Source organism: Phocoena sinus, chromosome 20 (assembly GCF_008692025.1).
Source record: "Phocoena sinus isolate mPhoSin1 chromosome 20, mPhoSin1.pri, whole genome shotgun sequence".
NCBI lineage: Eukaryota > Metazoa > Chordata > Mammalia > Artiodactyla > Phocoenidae > Phocoena > Phocoena sinus.
Genome location: NC_045782.1, coordinates 7,116,471 through 7,131,781, shown reverse-complemented (window position 1 = coordinate 7,131,781; position 15,311 = coordinate 7,116,471). Strand labels below are relative to the sequence as shown.

General features: G+C 49.1%; 1 protein-coding gene across 1 annotated transcript in view; it reads left to right on the top strand.

Moving 5' to 3' along the window:
• Nucleotides 1–2,801: 2,801 nt before the first annotated feature.
• Nucleotides 2,802–15,311, top strand: part of GLP2R (glucagon like peptide 2 receptor) — a 48,507-nt gene continuing 35,997 nt past the window's right edge. Inside the window, exons 1-4 of the mRNA XM_032617010.1 lie at nt 2,802–2,990; nt 9,002–9,089; nt 11,035–11,139; nt 14,092–14,213. Of these exons, the coding sequence (XP_032472901.1) occupies nt 2,802–2,990; nt 9,002–9,089; nt 11,035–11,139; nt 14,092–14,213 (504 nt within the window). The remainder of the gene's footprint in view (nt 2,991–9,001; nt 9,090–11,034; nt 11,140–14,091; nt 14,214–15,311) is intronic.

Here is a 15,311-nt window from a genome sequence, read left to right as displayed (position 1 = left end):
GAGAGGCTCAGGTCTAGGCAGCCTGCTTCAGGGCCTGAGTGCTACGCAGAGGGGAGGGGGGCACGCACCCCACATGGGTGCATTCAGCACCACCCTGGGGCCTCCACAGCTGGCAGGCAGGGGCCCTGGTATATTGTTGCAGGAGAATGGCGGGGGCGGGGGGGAGGCGAGAGAATGGTCACATCCCAGGTCTCAGGGGAGTCCCTGGGATGGGCGGCCAAGTTAGGGTCCTTGGCTTCGCACAGGAAAGAATTCGAGAGCAAGACATAGTGAAATGAAAGCGGGTTTATTTAGAGGGATACACATACCGGAGGCAGAATGCGGACCTTCTCAGAAAGTGAGAGGGCCTTGGGGTGCGGGGTTGTTAGTTTTTATGGGCCGGGTAATTTCATACGCTAATGAGTGGGAGGAATATTCTAACTACCTTGGAGAAGGGGTGGGGATTTCCCCTGGCATTGGGACACCGCCCACTTTGTGGCTTCTATGGTCTGCCTCGGAACTGTCATGGCGCCGGTGGGCGTGTCATTAACATGCTAATATATTACAATAAGCGTATAATAAGGCTCAAAGTCTGCGGGAAGTAAAGTCTTCCACCATCTTGGTCGTAACCAGTTTTTGTCGTATGCTCAAAGGCTGTGGCATTCTTCTAACGGTTGTGCCCTGCCCCCTTCCATCCTGTCTCATTATCACTCATGCCCTTGCCCAGGGGGCACTGCAGGAGGCGTTGCCGAGGAGACTTAAGCTGCTTCTTGGGCAGAGGACATTGATGAAACAGTGAGGGCCAGAGGAGGGTAGCAGAAGTTTCCACATGGCATCTGGAGCACACAGGTTCTCCATCCCATGTTAGACACCTCCAAAGACCCCCAGATATAATGGAGAATACGCCAGCCTGGGCAGGTAGGAGAAAAAGGCCAGGGTCATTTGGGTCCATATTACTCTGTCTGGACTTTCCTGCTGGCAAAGACGGAGGACTGTGGTCTGTGCTGTGGGTAGCCTGTGAGCTGTGTCTGTTTGTCCTGGTTGCCAACCAGTCTTGTGGGAAGAGGAGTTACCTCGTTTTAGCACTAGATGGCATCCATCCAACAGGTTGGGAAGTCATGTGCAGTCCCCCAACCCCTGTCCCTTCAGAAAAAAGATGTTTTTGAGAAAAAGTTCAAAGAGGTTAGATAGAATATTCTTATCAAACAGGCACTGTCTTTGCCAGCAGGCAACTTGGAAGATAGTCTGTAAAGTGCATTATAGACTAGCTTTACAGCCCCACACAGGGTCAGAGCTATCACGTGAACACTTTTCCTCCTCTCGGTCACTTCATCCCTCTCTCTGCTGCCCCAAAGAGATGAACACGTGGACGCCAGAGCTCACATCATTATATGAGTCCATCTGGCGGGAGGTGGCGTCTGTGTTCATCGTGAGCGTTTTACTTCTGACATGTAGAGTCTTGCCACTTTTTAAAAGATTTCCATTAAGTGACGCTCACCTGTTTTTCTCCAACTGTTCAGAATTCACTCACTTGGGTAAGTTAACCAGGTTAAGCTCCTCTGGTTCAACTTATGGGGGAAAAAAAAAAATCCCTAAATGGAAACGTGGTGTTCCTGTCTCTTGCTGACCAGCGTTTCATCCAGTCAGGACATCTTCTGCTGGGACTCCAGTTCAGGAGGCTGGAAAGAACTTACAAGCGGCTGCCGGGAGCTGGACAGGGAGGGGAGGGTGAGAAGGGCCAAGCAGAGCCTCTCAGAGACGCAGTGCTGAGCCTACTAGAGAAAAGGAACTCACCTGGAGGCTTAGGGTCAGATATGGCACCTTACCGAGTAGCTGTGGTCAGGTGACTGGTCAGAAGACCTGGGTATCCTGGCTCTGCCATTTACTTGCTGTGTGGCCTTGGGCAAGCCACCTAACCTCTCTGAAACTCAATGTTGCAGCTGTCAAGTGGAGAAATAATCATACCTTCACAGGGTTATCGTGAGGATGAATGAAAAAGGATGCCAGGCGAAAAGATTTTATATATTTGAGGTGTGGTGAGAAAGTACACACACGTTAGTTGGCAGTAGTGGATCATGGGTTCTGACAAAGGATCTGCCAGGTGGACTGAGCAACCTTTGCTCACTAGCAGTCGGGGCAATCCAGAGGCGTGCACAGTTTTGAATTTTTAGGATGTTCTTTGGCTGTTGTGTAGCAGGAACTCGAGGTGCTGAGTCAGGTTTTGATTCAGGCCCTGGGTCAGGAGCTGCTATCTCCTGGGCTGGGCAGCTGTCTTTCTGGAAGTCTTGGCATAAACAGGGCCCAGAGGAGACTCTGCCTTTGTGGCTGGGCTCAGCCCAACCTGGACAAACTTAAAGCCATAGCAAGAATTGTCCCCCTCACAAAGCTGCCCACCTCAGAACTGGCTAGGGGCCCATCCTCCCTGCCACTGGTCCTCAGCAGCTGGAACCCAAGCCAGTCCCACCCTGGTCCTGTGCACAGAGCGGGGCTTCAGGGGGTGGAACCCACTGACCGCTTTGCCTTTTCTCCTGGGCGGCCTCTGTCCAGGAAGTCCCAGGAGCACAGCTGACTTGGGGGAGGTCTGGGAAAAATCTCCTTGCCTTTTGGGGGGGCCGGGGCGGGGGATGAGTCGTCACAGATGAGAAACTTTGGAGATTTGGTAGATGGCTCTAGACTGGGGCAGACGCTCTTGGGGCGGCGTCCAGAGGGTTTGTGCAAACATTTTCTCGCCGTAGGAAGAGGAATGCAAGAGGAGGCCGCCTGTGGTACATCTTGGACCGTTCAAGCAATGTGCCAGCACTTGTGACCGCACAGCGAGGAAGATGAGGCCGGAACCGAGGCGGGCAGGGCCCAGGAGTAGGAGAGTGGGACCCCTGCCCGGAGCCCACACACTGCCCGCGGGCATCCCTGCCACCCGGGGGGCCAGGCCTCCCCCCTCCCCTGGGAAGCGGGCTCTCTGGACCCCTGCGAGGCCCTTCCTGGCCCTGCTGCTTCTGGTTTCCATCAAGCAAGTAAGAGCCGTTTGTATTATTATTGTTACTGTTATTATTATCAGTTGTATGTATTTTCTGACTGTAGAAGCACTTCAGGCCTCTTGTAGGCAATTTGGAAAATGTAAAACAGTATTGAGACAATAACGATCCACCGTAATCCAAGCATTCAGAGGTAATCACTGTTCACATTTTGGCATATGTTCCTCAAATCCTTCTTCTATGCATTTTTTTTTTTACACGGATGGAATTAGGATGCAGAAAACATCTTGTATCCTGGTCTCCCCTTTACATCATATTATAAGCATTTTCCCATGTCAGCGTGAACTCTGCAAAGAGCATTTAGAATTCCTGCATGTTTCCTCCTGTCCACTTTCATCGTTCTTTCAGGTTTGAGTTACTTAAATTGAATGGGTGGATTTTTTTTTCCCTTCCTTCCTACCTTCCTATTATAAAAATACAGAATGCTCATTTTTTACAAAAAGAAACTTACCAAATCCAGAAAAGCATAAATACAAACTACACACCGCTGTAATCCCACCACCCGGAGATCACCCTCATTCACATGTTTTGACTTAATCCTTAAGACATTTTTCTACCATTTATTTACATATAGCTTTTTTTAAAACAAACATAGACCCATCCTATAAATATTTTCTTGCAATATGCTTTTTTTCTTAACAAAATACACTAATATCACAAACTCACACTTTCATGAAACAGTTACTATGCCCCAGGTCTGGTGCCAGGTCCGGGGCCCTTGTTATCTCATTTTATGCACTCAGCAACCCTGGGGAGGGAGGTTCTCCTGTTAACCCCATTTTACAGATGAGAAAACTGAGTCTCAAGGAGGTTGAACTTTCTTCCTACGTCAGAAAATGTAGCTCCATGGCAAGATGTTTAAGGTCTTCAGGGATGTATCATAATGTATGTGAGTATCTTCTTTAGTTGGGCGTTCTTGGTAGTTTGTTTTATTCTTATCCAAGGAGACGAGACCTTTGCCCCTTCCCTTTTCAAGGTTTCTTTTTTATACCGGGCCATGATGTGAAGGAAATTCTGTTCCACTCACCTGAGTAAGGAAGTGTCTTGAGAAATGCTTCTCTTCTTCCTTTGGTCCATGGGCAGAGTTAGGCTCTGTTTGCAACCTTGGAATTCTGAACGCCTACTGCTCCCACGGAGGGAGGGCTGGGTGCCGGCTCTCATAAGTGTTCACCGTATCAGACTTTCTTTGGTGCTGGTCCAGAACCAGACAGGCAGAAAACCCCTACCAAATTCTCTGTATCCAAGTCCTCCCAGAGGCTGGCTTCAGACCCTCACAAATGGTAGATGTGAGCGCAGACCATGGTTTCATGGGATTCTTGCCATGGTGGCTGCCTCTCGTGAGTCACCAGAACATTCCTGAGGGGACGTGGCCTGGCCTGCCACCTGCCCCGAGACTTACTTAGTGGCAGGGCTGTTGTTGGGAGAGTTGATACAGGTCTCTCACCCTTGCTTCAATTCTCCAGCTCATATTCAAACGGAGTATATTCAGCTAATTGCCTGGTTTTGTTCACCTCCTGTCCACAACCGTGTGTCAACTGTCTATTAGGTGCCAAGCTCTCCTGCAGCACTTGGCATTTTATCCCAAATCATCTTGCCCAAACTCCCACAATGAGCCTTTGAACCCATTTCACAGATGGGGAAATTAAGGTTCACAGGAGTTACACGATCACCTGCAACGGTACAGCTTGTGAGCGGTAGAGCTGTCGCACCTACCCCCATCTATTTGCAGTCCTGTGTTGTTTCATCCCCAGCATTCCTTGGAAGCTGTTGACATACGAATATTTCTATGTGACAACAGCAGAATCTGCAGTGCCTCAGGCCGGCTTATGACACTGACCAAGCCACACCTTGGTATTTTCATAATTGATAACGTGCCTGTGAGCAGTGTCCCCTCCCCGCCTCTGCCACCCCGTCTGTTTTCAGAACCTCTTACCCTCTGTCTGCCCTGTGGTGTGTGTATGTAATCCTGAAGACCCTCCTCTTGGTTACCCATCTTAAAACCCATCTTCTTTCTCCAGATGTTTATGTTACAAGGCTTTGCATAGATCGCCACGATGAGGTCTGCTCATCGACGCTGGCCCTGCATGGATATAAATGACCACAATGTGCTTTTGCCTGGAAGTCTTCATAAAATTCACTTAATGAGAAATTCTCAGGGATCGTTTAGTTTCTAAATCCGAGCTGGGAAACGGTGCTATCTTCTCACTTCTCCTACCCCTCCCCACAACTCAGTTAATTAGCAGTTGCTTTGGCATCAAAAAATATAAACTCTCTAAGGCTCTTTAAGAAGTGAATGTGTGGCTCTTTCATACTTTGCTGACGAGAGTGTAAAAAGGTGAATATTTTTAAATAAAAATTATTTTTTTGGCTAGGATAGATAGTTTGGCAGTACATTGTCAAAACCTTTTAAGAATGTATAGTCTATGACCCAGAAATTCCAATTCAAAGAATTTTTCCTAAGAAAACAAAGATGTGCTCAAATTTTTAGCTGAGAATATTTTCATTACAGCATCGTTTATATTACCAAACATCTAAAACAATGTAGATGTTCAATGCTAGAGGATTTAAAAAATAAATGATATCACATTCATCCATAGAAAATTATGGAGCTCTTAAAATGGTGTTTTAGAAGTGTAGTTCTTGAAATGGAAATATAGTCGTAATATATCTTCAAGTGGGAAAAAAGGCTACAAAACAGTATGATTTCCTTTTGGGTTAAAATGAAAAAGAAAAGAAAGAAGAAAGAAAAAGGACGTATGTGAGTGCAGAGAGAAGAGTCTGGAAGGAGATGGTTATTTCTGACGAAAAAGATTAAGATTCCATCTTCTCCCCGTTTTGCTTGTCTGTTCATTTTTATTTCATTTACAGTGAAGTCTGTTCCTTCGGCAACAAAGAATAGTAGAAGTTTTATTTAACGCAAGTCAGCAGCGGCGTTTCCCTCCTTTTCCTTACTCCCTTCTCAGCCAAGTGTGTGTGATGCTGGTTGCCCATGCAAGGGAAAGAGGAATCGCTATCAAGCTGAACTTTTCCAGTTAGAAAACATCCACTCATCATTACTTTATTTGGATTTGGCTGTGATTGAACTTGGATTTGCCTCCCGTGTTCTTGGTGTCGTTAGAACAAATACCTGGGAAGACAGTCTGAGTCTGTCCAGCTCTTCTAGACTGACCAGATTCAGTGCTTCTTAGGTTTTCTTTTTTTCTTCTGACCATGGCTGTTAGTCATGGCAAAGAGCAGGGGGATAGGAGAATGTTACTCCAGGGACAGCTCACGTATACAATTGATTTCATTATCTCTTCCTCTGCCGGGTCCTGGTGGATATAAACAGCACTTTATCCAAGAAAGGGTCTTTCTTTGGTGGCGTGGAGGAACGTGGAAGCTGATGATTTTGTTATCAGCATCTCTGCTGAATTTGTAAAAATAATATAGTCAGTTATGGTCCCATTAGGATGTGTATTTCTTTAAACAATGTGGTCTTTTGTTCCATTGTGCCTCTTGGGCCGTAACTGAGAGAGAGATTATTACTGGAGATTTAAAACTCACTGGAAACTGAAACCAAGGGGTAAATGCCAATCATTTCATCATCGTTACCATCCTGAGGACTACTTATTGGCTAATCCCATGGTTCCCAGATTGTGTGCTAAGGTGCCCCAGGGCACCGCTGTGAACTCGCAGGGGTGCTGTTAGATATTTTAACTTTTTGAGGGAAGCAGCGCTTCGTTATTATTATCCATTCCTTTGGATGACGTTGTATCTTTGCAAAGCTGAGCTTCTTTGCGGTTGCTGTGATAAAAAGCAAGCACTGAGCAAAAATCAGTGTGGGACAGGAGCACAGGTGGTCGTGGCCAATCTGATTCTCAGGTCTGAGACGTTTTACAGTCCCCAGCAGGCACTAAGTTTGTTCGGGCCTACCTACTTAATTAGTGGAACTTTAGATATTTCTTTTGGCCTGGGGATGCTGTGGAAAAATTATTGAGACACGAAAGGCACCGAGAGCTGAGAAAGTTTGGGCACCTCTTGTCCAATGATGGCCATACTAGCTCTTTTTCAGAAAGTTGGCTGTGTGATCCTCTGGAAAAATTGCAAAGCAACTACTCACAGACCCTAATGTGAATGCCATGGGATTGGGCAGGGGGGAATGGTGGGCAGAGGAGGGAGGGGGTAGATTGGACTAATCACTCAGGAGGTGAAAACTAGCTACCTGTGGGGCTCATAGATGGTTTTTGTTTGTTTGTTTCGTTGTGTGTGTGTGTGTCTGAATGCCTTTTGGTGGACTGTCTCCCCAATTTACAATAGCCCCACCATCACCTGTCCCACCTCATTCTTTCAGGTTACCTACCTGGCCCAGAAAAGCACTGAGTTTGTTACCCCTTGTGAGAGGAGACAAAGCCACAAAGCTCACTGATTTGCTGGGTGATCTTAGCACAGATCACATGTTTAACCCCTGCTGGATTCATCCCAGCCCCCTCCTCGCCCCATCTCTGAGCCTCTGTTTCTTTAGCTGGAAAATATGGGAGAAAGAGGACAGTAGCCCCTGTGCTAAGGGTTGGTGTTCAGAGATGAAGGGCTAGCTCGGCCCTCCAAGAACATACGCGTAGTGAGCGAGATGAACGTGTGACCTGCCGATGACAGTACAAAGTGATGGGTTGTGTGTGGGCTCCCGGGGCACCGCAGAGGGTTACTAGCTCCAGGCTTCAGTGAGAGACGTGGCCCAGTGGGACCAGCGGCCATGAGCTTGAGTTGAGCATTGACACGTGAACTGGGAGTGAGCCAGGGGAAGCGAGTGTGGAAGGGAGGTGCCGACGGGAAGTGCAAAGATCCCAAGTCATGGGAGAGCAGGATGGGGGTTGAGAGCCTTGGGATGGGTGTGGCTGAGAAGTTCATTCTTGAGTCAAGGGGTCCTGAGGGGAAGACTAGGCAGGGGACCCCCCGTTCTCAGGTCAGCCTTGGGGACCTGTCTCCCTGGAACAGCATGGAGGGGGGATGTGGCACCAGTGAGGAGGTGAAGGGAATGGGAGGCCGGCTTGGACAGGAGAGAAACGCAGGAGGACAGACTCGGATGCATAGGTGGATATGGGGGTGGGGGGGAGGGGAGAAGTGGGGGACGACTCCTGGCTTCTGGTTTGTGGCTGAGAGGACGATGGTGCCAGAACTGAGCCACTAGGGGAGGGGTCTGTGTGGAAGCGGAGGAAGACAGGGTGAGACTGTCACTCGACTTAGGCCAGCTGCTTATATAATCGCCTTATCTTTAGCAGACGCTAAGTCCTTTAGGGCAGAGACTGTGTCTTGCCCATCTTTGTACCCCCTTAATTCCTTCCTAATGGAAAGCCTGGCACACAGTAAGTTCTCAATTAAAATGAGTAAGTTGAAGAAGGGAAAGCCCCTTTAAAACCAAAACAAATGGTTCAGCTACACAATTAGTAGTTGTTATAGACAACCCAATTATCTGGAAAGCCCCCAAAAATGTATGCTGTATATCCAAGGTTCTATGGGATGTGGGAAAGAAAAAAGATCCTGAAGCCTTGGTACGGTAGCAGAGCATCTGCGACCCAATGTCTTCAACTCTGGACCCACAGCCACCCGGGCGGGACAGCACAGGCCCTGCAATTGTTCTGGCCCTTCTCTGAACACCGTTGAGCCCTCTCAGCGTGTGCTCCTCTCTTTGAGATGCACAGAGTCTTAGAAGCATGCAGCTATTCTTCTGGTTGGTTGTGAAACGTCAGGATGGGTACATTACATCCTCTTGAAATGTCAAGCTCATTGAAGATTTTGAAAAAATTCTTTTATGTTTGTTTCAAACCCAATATGATTAGATTATGGAGTGCATGTGAAATGTATATGTATCTTGAAGTTACCAAAGAAATTGTTTCGAGGTGCAGGCCATTATGGACTCATCGGTGGGAAGGTTTGAGAATCGTGGTGTGAGGTGATAACAAGGCCACCTCTGTGCTTGCTGCTAACTGGGGGTCTCCATGGTTTTCTCTGCTCAGGTTACGGGATCTCTCCTTGAGGAGACAACTCGGAAGTGGGCTCAGTACAAAGAGAAGTGTCTGAGAGACTTACTCAAGGAAACTTCTGGTAAGTACATGTATCAGTTATCTATGGCTGTATAACAAATAGCCCCAAAGCTTAGTGGCTTAAAACAGTAATAAAAATGATTTGTTATCTCTCACAGTTTCTGTGGGTCAGGAATTCAGACAGAGCACAGTGAAGATGGCTTGTGTCTGCTCTACAATGTCTGGAGTTTAGCTGGAAGACTCAAAGGCCAGGGGTTGGATTCATCTGAAGCCTGGTTCACACCCATGTGTGCTGGTTGATGCTGGGAATCAAGCTGGGGCTGTTGGCCGGAACACTTCCACGTGGTCTCTCCATATGGCCTGGGCTTCCTCACAGCATGGTGGCTGGGTTGCAAGCACAAGCATGACCAGAGGCCACGTTGCCTTTTGTGACCTTGCCTTGGAAGTCACTTCTGCCATGTTCAGTTGGGTCAGAGAGTTAGAAAGGCTACCTGCCTCCATTGTAAAAGAGCATGCGAGATGGAATATGTGCGTGTGGCCATCTTTGATAAAAGCCATCTGTCACAGCACACTGACCACCTAATCACATGACATGAGCCGCTGTTGTAGATTAACCCAGGAATCTACTGTGTGTTGAGGGGGGTGTCCTTCGGTCTGCCGTGCTGTTAACGCTTCTCTTATCCTGGTCTACATTAGGTTTAGAGCATTCTAGCTAATATGTTAATAGTTTGGTCAGCCCACAACCTCTCCTGCCTACGTGCTGACTCTTTGGGTACATCCAAATTCTTTTTTTTTTTTTTTTTTTTAAAGAAAAGAAAGGAATAAGGAGCCTTGACCAACTGCCTCTGAGACTGGGGACTGTGGGTGAAAGCTGCCTCCTCCTTGTTCTCCTGGCTTCTTTCAGAGCATTTCTTTCAGGGACCCGGAGGTTGACAGGACACTATAAACTCTCTCTGCCTTTTCCTGACCTGAAGGCAGTCCCAGGCTCCAAGCTATGCCCTCCTCCCTCTAAATAGTCCTTCAGCCAGGTGGGCGGCACCAAGGCTTGATTCATTGCAGGAACCACTCGCACCTAGAGGAATATTGCTTTCTGAGGTCAAAGTAAGGCAGGTCCTCCTGATCAGGTGCCACGCTTTGGGCAGCTCAGGCAGGTGAGCACCCACACACTGGGTGCTGACACTTGGCAACCAGGTCCATAGGGTGCCCCGAGCCAGCCCAGAACCCAGCAGATCTGCGTTTGCAGGGTCCCGATACCAGCAACCTGGCTCTTCATCCTGAGTGGCCCCTGAGTTCTAGCTTAATAGGAGGCCAATGGTAGGAAATGATGCTTGGTAACCAGGAGTGAGGAGCTTGCAATACGGATGTTTGGGGTCCAGCCTGAAACCCCTCATTTGACTCTGGGGCCCATAAGGGTGGGGCTAATGTTTGTAGTATCTCATTGCCAAGTGCCAGGATGTAAATCATACCCTGAGCTTGAGGTGCCCAAATATCTCATAATGATCATTGGATTAATCTTCAAACAGAGAAATCTGACCAGGTAGTGCTTGCGTCAGGTACACATGACCAAGAACCTGGATCCTGCAAATCCCCTTATATCCACTGGTCATTTTGCACATTTCATATTAAGGGTGTTCCGGGATCTAACTGGTGAAGGTTTGACAATTATTTAGTTAATTATGGGACAGAAGATGCTGGCTGAACATCCAAGTGTCCTCCTGACCCTGAGTTTCTGTGAGAGTTCAGCTCATGTAAAGTAAACCAAAATCAGTGTGACGTGCACATTGACATAAAAGACTGGACCACCGCCAGGGGTCAAGCTGGGTAGACAGAGCCCCAGTGTGGGGCTGCATGAAGCATTCCCGTCCTCTCCACGTGGTTCCTCATCCTTGACCTGTCTGGAGAGTGCAACGCCCCTTGCTGGTCCCTGTGCAGCCTACACCAGCTTCTGATGCCAGGGAGGTGGGTTCTGGGCTCCATCAGTTTATTTTGTCCTCTTCTTTCCGCAGGCACAGTTTGTAACGGGACCTTTGATCAGTATGTGTGCTGGCCTCATTCCACTGCAGGAAATGTCTCTGTTCCCTGCCCTTCATACTTACCTTGGTGGCGCAAAGGTAATAAGTCTTATTTTACCAATTTCTAACATTTCCTTTATGGCCGGTCTGTCCTGGGCAGCCCAGCCAAGGGGCGGTTAGAAGGCTCCAACCAGGTTCTTTTCTCCAGCCCGCTTCCCCCACGAAAGGTCTCCTTCTAAGCTGTCAGTAACACATCTTCCTTTTCCTCTCCGCTTCTTCTCTTGTCTTCCTGCAAGTCTTCTGTGTCTGGAGGTTCTGTTTATATCACAGTCCTCTTTTCTTTGAAGAGCTGAGAGTCCAAGTCTGGCTACCACAGACTTTGCTGCAGTGAGAGTAAGAGTTATCACCGTCATGGAGAGGAGAAAGAGATGTGGGGCAAGACGGGGATGCTCACATCCGTGCAGTTCTTGCTTCTCAGATGGAGAGGAAGGCCATCAAGACTACCCTTGCAGGGGCTTCCCTGGTGGCGCAGTGGTTGAGGGTCCGCCTGCCGATGCAGGGGACGCGGGTTCGTGCCCCGGTCCGGGAGGATCCCACGTGCCGCAGAGCGGCTGGGCCCGTGAGCCGTGGCTGCTGAGCCTGTGTGTCGGGAGAGGCCACAACAGTGAGAGGCCCGCGAACTGCAAAAAAAAAAAAAAAAAGACTACCCTTGTAATAACGTTGGGAGGAATTGGTGCTTTTCAGCCCCATGGGACTTGGATGGGGAATTTTACCCTTAGCTTGCCCTGAAGTGACCATGACTTAGAACCCACCTCCACCTGCCCCAGCAGCCCAGCCTCCTGGTTGTGTAATTCTGGACGGGTGGGGAGTGAAACAATTCAAATCTAAGAATGGGCCGCTATCCTCAAGGAACATCAGTGATTACAAAGTTCCAGGCCAAACAAAATGAGAATGGGTTTCTTTCTTTCTTTTTTTTTTGGCCACACCGCGCGGCTTGCAGGATCTTAGTTCCCCGACCAGGGATCAAACCCAGGCCCTCAGCAGTGAGAGCATGGAGTCCTAACCACTGCACCGCCAGGGAATTCCCGAGACTGGGTTTCTGAGAAGGCAAGATGGTGATATTTTGTACTTAATTTCAGCCCAAGAAGTCATCACATCAGTTAAAATTTGGTTTCAATATTTTGACGCCTCCAGTGCAAAGAGAGAGAATTTCGAAGGAAGATGCATTTCTGGATGGGAGCAGTAGTGACATATTCTATGGAACTGTCATCTGGGGGAAATTCAGTGGGAATCAGCCTAGAAGGCCTGAGGATGTGAAGCTGAAGGGAAGATACTGGAGAGTTTGCTGGACCAGCGGGGTCAGTTCAGTGGGGAGGAAAGAGCTTGCTCAAGTCAGGAGCCCTAAGGGAGGACTTTATACTCTGAGACTCTGGGAAAGTTCCCAGCGCCCTCTAAGCTGTGGTTTCCTTGTAAAGTGAAGTGAATAACAGCTGACTCTTAAGGGCATTTTGAGGCATGAATGGGAAGGCACACACTGGGTCCACCACACAGTAGGTGCTTCGTAAGTGGGAGCTGAGGCCGAGCCCCACTAAGGTCACACTCCTTGGATTCCTTCAGGGCTTTAAGGACCCGAAAGTCTGCGACTCCTTGAGCGCACATGGAACGGATCAGCATCGCCCAGCTCTACGGTCTACCTGTTCCTTCCCAAGAGCTAAAAACACAGGTCGATTCCACTTTAAGAGAAAAAGTGGGGGGCTTCCCTGGTGGTGCAGTGGTTGAGAGTCCGCCTGCCGATGCAGGGGACACGGGTTCGTGCCCCGGTCCGGGAAGATCCCACATGCCGCAGAGCGGCTAGGCCTGTGAGCCATGGCCGCTGAGCCTGCGCGTCCGGAGCCTGTGCTCCGCAACAGTGAGAGGCCTGCGTACCGCAAAAAAAAAAAAAAAAAAAAAAGAGAAAAAGTGATCAAAAACCCAAACTTACAAAGAAGTTGAGTTAAAGGCCTTTTAAAAAATTTTGGGTTCTGGGCTCCTGAAATGTACTCAAGGGAGTGTGAGTCCCAAAAGGTAGGAAGTTACTCTTCCCCTCGACACTGTGTGCATCAAATGTTTAGAATCCAGGTGGGGTGCCTGATGTCAAAGGAGGACGTGGCACCAGTGGAGGGGTTTGGAGAAGAAAAGATGGAGCAGAGCTCCTGTGGATGAGATTAGAGGAGAAGGAGCATTAGAATATGAGAAGGGAGAGGGTATACAGGCACAGAAGGCTGACCACGAGGCTGGGGCCTGATCGCAGAGCCAACTGTGCTTTACGCTACAGGCTTTAAACTCCCCTCTGTAGATAAAGATTATGTGGAGCCAGAGAAGGTGTTAAGGCCTGAGAAGGACGTCGTAGGGTTTGTGGTTTGGGGAGATGACGTTGGTAGCCTGTGGTTGATGAACTGAGGGATGGAGGGGGATCGGGGAGGTGAGTTTGGAAGCTCCTGCAGTGGTCCAGAAAAAGAGAGGATATGAGGATGTGTATACAGGCAGAGGCAAGAGCTTGGGAAGAAGAAGAAAGAGTAAAGAAAAATATTGGAGGTAGAATAGTCAAGACTTGTCATCAGAAGCAGGAATTGAGGGACAGAGAGGGGTAAGGCCCTGCCCAAGGCCACAGAGCTCATAGGTGGCAGAGCTGGCTTGGTCCAGCACCCTCTCTTCTTCATGGCACGGCCTCTTGGGCATCAGAAAGCCCCAGGTCTGTGTCTCCCAGCTGGGCCACACCTTGGAGGGCTGTCACATCTCTGAGTCACCAGGGACCGTTCCAGCTCCGGGGACTTTGGGTAAACACAGCAGACATTAACAGAACATGGTTTGTTATGAGATGTAGAGGCTTCCGTGTTTTTCTTTCCATCCTAAATAAACAGCAAGGATGCTATGAGCCCCCAGAAGGGGAAGTGAAAATTTCTTTTCCCTGGGATTTTCCACAGCTTTGCGGTGAGGATGAGGGCCTTCCCACGTGCTCAGGGAATGGGCTGCGTGTTCTGACCTTTCCCCCAGAGCTGTGTTTACTTTCAGAGCACTCAGGAAGGGCCTACAGATACTGCCTTTCTCAGGGCACTTGGCAGACGCTGGAGAACTCCACAGATATTTGGCAGGACAACTCCGAATGTGCTGAGGACCACAGCTTCAAACAAAAAGTGAGTCAGCTGGGCTCGGTGAGGACGGGCCCTGGGGCCCAAACCAATCTCTGCTGGGGTCCCCGCAATAGGGGCCACACAAAGAGCCTGCCTCCAGTGCACCTGCCCCAGACTCACCTGGGAAGGTCCTCCGTCACCCAGAACAGCAACCCGGACAGCAGCCACAGAATCTCTTGTGCTGCTGGGATGAGATGTGAACCTCCCAGGGAAGGCGCCCCAGCCTCTGTGCTTGCTGTTCCATCCGCCTGGAACACTTTCCCCAGCTCTTCTGTGGCGTCTCCTTCCCATTAGTCACATTTCAAGCTCAATGTCTCCTTCCAGGTGAAGTCTTCCAAGGCCGTCCCATGGAGAACGGTCTCCATGGTCACTTTCTACCACTCCCCCCAGCCTTTACAGCACCTGTCACTCTCTGAAATTCTCTGGCATCTGCCCCCTCCTAGAATGTAGACTTGGTGGTGGCAGGAGACAGTGTGTCCTGAGGGACACACACCTAGCAGCCGGGGTACAAGCTCAAGACCAAGGGCCTGGCAGCCCGACTCACGTCCAGAGTCTTTGCTCCCTCGCTCTTTATACCCCACCCTTCACTGCTCTGTGTCTCTGCTTCCCCGTCCATCCCCAGCAGAGTGTGTTTATTCCATGGTGTGAGGGTTGAAAGAGTTGATAGACATACAGTTCTCTGGAGAGAGCCTGACCCCTCGTCACCACGACATAAGTAAGAGTGCTGGCTCCGTCACCAGGATCCAGCCTGTTCGCTGGGCAGTAAATCGTCATATCGTGTCTGTGGTTCCTTCCCAGTGGGAACTGGCCCATCCTTGGCTCTCTTGTCTATCACATCTTCCCATCAGGCATGAAGAACCTTCCATCCGATCCTCTACCTCCTCAGGGAATTTTTTCTCAACCTCTTTTTAACTTTATTACTTGAGTTGGCAGAAGTCCGTGTTCCCTAGACCATGTGACAGGTCACACCTCTTAAAGGTATTAAAATCATACCTGTGGTGGGGTTGGATTCAGCTTATCTCAAGGATGTGTCTTGACGTTTCTCACAGCGCCAAACTTATGCTAACTGCATGCCGTGAACTGGGCACTTTGTATATATTT